At 52.2% G+C, this 6258-nt stretch overlaps 1 protein-coding gene across 1 annotated transcript; it reads right to left on the reverse strand.

The window, feature by feature from the left end:
- Positions 1-1808: 1808 nt before the first annotated feature.
- phV19 (extracellular matrix glycoprotein pherophorin-V19) lies at positions 1809-5837 on the reverse strand (the record flags this gene model as incomplete). The annotated part of the gene is made up of 7 exons (XM_002956878.1): positions 1809-2220; positions 2451-2566; positions 2858-2963; positions 3612-3728; positions 4538-4571; positions 4893-5016; positions 5602-5837. 6 exons carry the CDS (start codon positions 5835-5837, stop codon positions 2497-2499), a joined length of 687 nt encoding a protein of 228 aa, XP_002956924.1. The 3' UTR covers positions 1809-2220; positions 2451-2496.
- Positions 5838-6258: the final 421 nt, after the last annotated feature.

Consider the following 6258-nt stretch of genomic DNA (forward strand, 5'->3'; position numbering starts at 1 on the left):
AAACATGTACGACTTGATTGGGCGTGTGTAGGTAGCTGGATCCTTCACGTCGCTGTCATCACCATGTACATAGTGAATGGGGGGATACTATCTAAGAGACTAGTATGTTTTGGATGTGATGGTTGGAGTTCTTGAGCAACGCAATATTTGGTTTGACGCGTATGTTCACTATCAAGCGTGTTGTGGTATGTATGTAAGCAGAACCGGTCTTTCACGCAGCGTAATTGCTGTACCCGTACGAGCTGCACGGAAGTATCGCCGCAGTCTTAATATTCGGGTTCGGCACACAGACGGTGTGACACATGTCAGTGGCCGTGATATGTTGCCATGGAACTGCACCCCAGAAAATTACCGTATATATAATGACAAAACGACGTCATGATTAAGAGCAGCAGTAGTGGGTTTGTGTAGGAGGGACAGCAGAAAAGAAAGGCTCAGGGGACGCGGAGGTAAAGCAAGGGTGACGGCAGCAAGGTGGTTTGTTGGTCACCCGATTGGCCTGTGCAACGAGGCGTCCACGCAGAATGGAAAAATGCGTATTACAGCATGCTTGCGACCGTCGATAGGTATCTTCTCGACACGTGACCAAGTACAAACATGTATCCGTCAGACTCACCCATTCATGCACTCGTCCGGGAACAAAGCAGCAGACAGTCAGGCAGGCAAAAAGCAAGCATACAGACGGCCATCCACTGTGCAGCCCGATAATCCATTCACCAGCGCGTGCACAAGTGAGTGAGTACTGCACGCCATGCATGCAACAACAGCCAAGGTATGTGAGTCGTATTCACGTAGCGGCGCAAGTACGCTCACATTCCCGTTGATCACCGAATTCACGGGGCGTTCATCGCTCGGTGCGCATTCGTAAGAATGATGGGCAAAAGAAAACATTATCAAGTAAAATATAGGTATTGAAACGAAAGTGAGGAGGTCAGTCGGGTTAGCTCGATACACGCCGGGCGTGTGCATGCATCGGGCGTGTGTATGTGCCCGTGCTGTAGTTTCACTTTACCATTCGAGGGGACGCTATATCTGCTTAATAATGAAGTAATACCGCGAACAAAGAACGCTGCAGCAACTCATCAGCAGCTTTGTAGCAAGCCGTCGAGACGCCTAGGCACGCAACCAAGCAAGTTATTCGGGCGTCGCACATCCGTGCCAACCAGCAACAACACCAAACACAGTGCGCCATGCACGTTTCTGACAACGCTGTGACTATATGGCAGTCGTGAATGTCTAGCAAGTCGCAAATGCGATCCGCTTTTTTTTGGGGCGAGTCCGTACCTATGTACGACGGTGTCAGAAAAAAGAGGAAACGGATAAAACAAGCGTGCATCCGCCAGAGTCCTCCAGCAAATACCAACTGGGTCCCGGTTTTAGTGACACCACAGCAGTAGCCACCAGCAGTAGTGAGCTGATGGGGGACATCAACTTTTCCCCCGTTGTGTGCATGCACTTTCACAACACACCAAACATAAAATCGGCCGTTAACAAGTTCGACACGGGTATAAAGGATAACGAGGGTAATTGCGGGTAATCAATCGACGGAAAGCAGCAACCCACCACATCTCAGTCGTGTCAGTCGAGATATCCTTTTTGGCGGAATATGCACACAGCAGGCACACCACCCCTGCACACGATCAAGGACGAAACGAACTAGTAACAGCCATGTCGTGCATGCCGTATCGCGACGGTACCAGTACGGCGATACGACAACCAGTAACCTTATGCGATCGTTCCGCAAGCAAATAGGAGGCATGTCCCGCTTGCAGATTTAGACGCATGCACGTGGACCTGCTGCTATGAGTACGCAGGTATGTATGTTGTTACAGGGTGGTTAACTTCGCCAGCGGCCCCCTTTCCCGGGGCAGTCCCTGCTCTGCCCTGCTAGAGGGGCACCCTAATCCGTCACCCCATCCGACTTCAGAATGTATTCGTTGGGTTCGGCAACTCACCACCAGCATCCAACCAAATCTAGCGGATCAACGGCGCATCAACTTAGTTCCTGGTCAGCTCGCAAGTTGATATTATCACGTCCTACATCGTCCATATGATGGGGGGCCACCTCCCATTTCATCACTCCTCAAACACCCGAGGAGCCGGCAGGCGGATTTGAACCGGTATGTATGTATATATCTTGTGTAGGAAAGTTAAGTCGCATCCATCGATCGTGCTCGGACTCAAAAACTCCCCAAGATGGCCACGTGGATGGCGTCAGCCCTGTCGGAAGCAAGGCAAGGCGACATTTACACATGCAACGGGCTGGTCGCCGAGGGTTGCATTTGCTGACTTGCCTGATAACTAACAACGTGTTAGTAAAAGCAAACGCACGCGCTCCGGGTAACTATTTATTGCTTGGCTGTGCAGAAATCTAGCCCAAAGATGTAATTTGCCGCCGTGGTCGGTTGTAAGGCTGTATGCATGTATGTCTGTACTTTGCCGCCACTTACAGATATCTTCTTGCGCGAATGTGACACTTTCCCGAAGTTGCCGTCATCAGGTCTGCCGAAGCGCCGTCTTGAAGGTGGGACAGCGATCCCCGCTACTGCCGAATAAGGAGACGTAGCTGCATATATGTGCACACATATGTTCACACGCGCAAGCGAGAAATCAAAAACAAAAAATAAAAGCACAAGGGTGATACATGGACTTGATGCGAATGCAGCAGAATGAAAACGAATTAATGGAGCATTGCAGCAGCGGTTAGCAGAAGGTAGGAAAAGGGAAGTAGGGTGAGGGAGCGCGAGCAGCCGAGTCCTCTAGCTAATATCATCATCATCATCGGAGGGCAGCGTTTGGTCGGCGATGAGTGCGTGCGTACTTTCCCCCTCTGCCATCCCCCATGTACCCATCCTACCACAGCCTATCTTCAAAGCACAGCTGTTGTAGAGTCCTCGGCTTTTTGACCCGCACACAAACCATAGCACCATTGGCTTGCGTGGTGGTCCAGTTGATTTCGTTGGCTACGTATGTGCGCCGCCACGCGGGAAAGAGGGAAGCAGGAACGGGGCAACAAAATTATGGTGACCGGCGGAATGGCGGCGGACGTACTTGTGCATAACCGTACTTATACACGTAATCGTAAGTTACAAGTTACAAGTTCTGCAGGTGTGTCCGTACAAGCCGCGGGGCGCCCATGGACGTTGTATTGGTATTGATGCGGGTATTGACGAGGGAGGTCATCATCATCCTTCCTCGTAAGAGCGAGGATGATGGGCGGCGCCGCTGCTGCCAAGAAGAATATTACTAGCTAGCTCGCTACGTCGTAAACATCACAGCGTTATTACGGCAGCAGCTGCGGTGCACTTCCATTATTCGCGCACCCACACCACAGCGTGAGCGGCGGCCTGGTGGGCACCCGTAGTCGCTGTCGTGCATTGCGGCACACACACCGTCAATACACATATACGTGTGAATGCGTGTATTATCACTAGCACCGCGAGAGGCCAGATAGATGCTACTCGCTACAGCAGCACCACATGCATACATGCATACATGCATACATGCATACATGCATACATGCATACATGCATACATGCATACATGCATACATGCATACATGCATACATGCATACATGCATACATGCATACATGCATACATCCATACGTACCTTGAAGTATGTCTGTGCTGCCGTTGCTGCCAGTTGCCCATCTGGCGGGCAGTGCGGTGATGTTACCCGTGCTGGAGTAGAGGGTGAAGCCTGCGACCCACGCGCTCAGGCTCCTGTCTGCGGGGATAGGCAGGACAGGCAGGTAGAGGTAGGCAGGCAGGAGCAAATGACCAAGCGATGCAACTAAGAACGTCTGGCGCGCGAAAACGCGTCGTGGAACTATGAAACGGGACAAGCGACTGAGCGCGTAATGTAGAGTTTAGGTAATTAATCAATCAATCAATCAGTCAATCAACTAGCCATCAACATTGCTGCGCTGCATCTATTGCAAGCAGAGCATTATTCGCCATGCCGGCTGGGTACGGAGTCCAGATGGCCACCTCTACGTGTGAAGCGCTTCATTTTGTATCCTGCAGGATATACCCAGCTGGGTATATCGCGTATATCACCGGAACACGGCAGCAGGTAACCCCGTCCCCCGCCATGGCGAATAGGCATGCATGTATGTTCACCCATTCCTCCATAAATACATGCTTATGGACTCATGCTTATGAAGGTGCGGGAAAGGGATGGCTGGCTGGGCTACATACACGTGATCGCTCAGAAGCAGCTGTCTTTCGTGTCCATACCTACTACGTGCTATTGGCTGCAGCACGCGGGCCCTGCTGTTGTTGCTGCTGCTGCTGCTGCGGCTGCTGTTGCGCAACGTTTTCAGTTCCATATGACGGATTGGCTGACTATTCAATTTTATAAATAAGACATATTTAATGCAGATTTGTTTTGGTAGGCAAGCAAGCACGGCAATTTGTGCACATGTATTGCGCAAGCTTGCGCGCACGCACGCGCTCATGTGTCTATATTTGCACAGCCACCAGCCAAGTGGCAGCAGTACTGTCATCTATCCAGCGCAGGCAGCGGAGACTCACTTGCATACCACTCCATCCGCGAGAGGGAGTCGCCCTGCGGGCAGCAGGCAGCAGGCAGCAGTCGCAAATAGGAGACAGGCTTAACTTACGATGAATTTATGTGAAGGGAGAGAACACCCACCGCTGCCGCGACACGTACGAACGGATGGAGCCCCCTGCAGCCCCCCCCCCAGCTTGCGAACCCCCCCAGCACTAACAACGCGGTGTGAATGTAGGCATACAAGGCAACAAGCATTTGGCAGTGCTATAGGCGAGCATACATATGTGGGAAGCGAACGAGGTGTTTATACGACAGTATAAACAGTACGGGATTGTATCACCCATAACGGTTATGGGTTATGGCATATAACCGCACCTCTGCGGCCCACGTGCTGAGGCCGAAGCAGTACTCGTTTGTAGAGCTCCTGTTGTTGGTCTGGGCTAGCAGGAAATATCTAGGTGCCACGATGTACGGCAGGCCGCCCTGGCTCGGGTCGCATCTGCAGAACAGAACAAGGGGAAGGTAGAGTTGTGATAAAATATAAGGCACGAAAACAAAATGCAAATTGCGCACGCGGATGTATTGCACACGGAAGGGAGAGTCTGTGTGAATACCATTCCAGAAGGTAGAGGCCCTGCTATATACATGTATATAGGAGGTTGGCAGGGTGGTGGTGCATTCACTACTCACTACTCACTACTCACTACTCACACTGTTAACATGCATATAGCAGACATGCAATGTAATAATGGTTTTGAGTATCGCACAACGGCCTGCTAGGCACGCATCCGTGTGTGTGTGTATGTATGTGTGTACACTTGGGCACGGGGGTGACATGTGGTGGTGTGCATGAAGAGTGCGGTGTGGGGAAGATCCCTCCCTAAATTTTGGACTGCCCCGCATAAAGCTTATAAGCATACTTATGCTGTCTTTCTGCCGGGTTTTGGATGGAACAGATCATGACGCATACACACACTCATACACACACGCATACACACACGCATACACACACGCATACACACACGCATACACACACGCATACACACATACAGACACACACGCATACATACACACACGCACTTACATACGGGTTGTCACGGCCGTAGGAGTTAGATCGCAGCTAGTGCCCATTGCGTACGTGTGTTCTCCTACAGTCACCGATACTGAATAGCTCTGCAGCTCTGGATCACAAAGGTCATAACCGGCGGCCAAAGTAATCCAGTGGCGTGCCTTCTGCTCGAGAGCATTTTCCAGGGCCACACGGTCCCTTAAACGAAGGCGGCCGCATACCGTAACCTTGGCATAGTTGCACAGCGACATATCGGGCTTGAAGTCCTCGAGCAAGTAAATGCCCTTCTCATTTGCGGCGGTGTTGGCATCGTTGGCAATGGTCTGTTGGATGGTGGTGCAGCGGGCGACATTGAAGGGGTAGGGGAAGACATCGAAAGGCGGGCTTTTTTTTCCCAGCGAAGCAGAGATGCAGAGCTGGCTAGATTTGATGGCGTTATCGTCAGGCACTGGCGGCTGCAGTGGTGGGGCCCATGACGGAGGGTACGGTGGCGGTGGCGGTGGCGGCGGTGGTGGTGGAGGTGGTGGAGGAGGCGGAAGCGGTGATGGGGGTGGTGGAGGCGGTGGAGGCGATGGCGGTGGAGGTGGTGGTGGTGGTGGAGGTGGAGGTGGCGCTGGTGGCGGTGGCGGTGGTGGAGGCGGCGGCGGTGGAGGCGATGGCGGTAGAGGTGGT

The sequence above is a fragment of the Volvox carteri genome (genome assembly GCF_000143455.1).
Source record: "Volvox carteri f. nagariensis unplaced genomic scaffold VOLCAscaffold_66, whole genome shotgun sequence".
NCBI classification, from domain to species: domain Eukaryota; kingdom Viridiplantae; phylum Chlorophyta; class Chlorophyceae; order Chlamydomonadales; family Volvocaceae; genus Volvox; species Volvox carteri.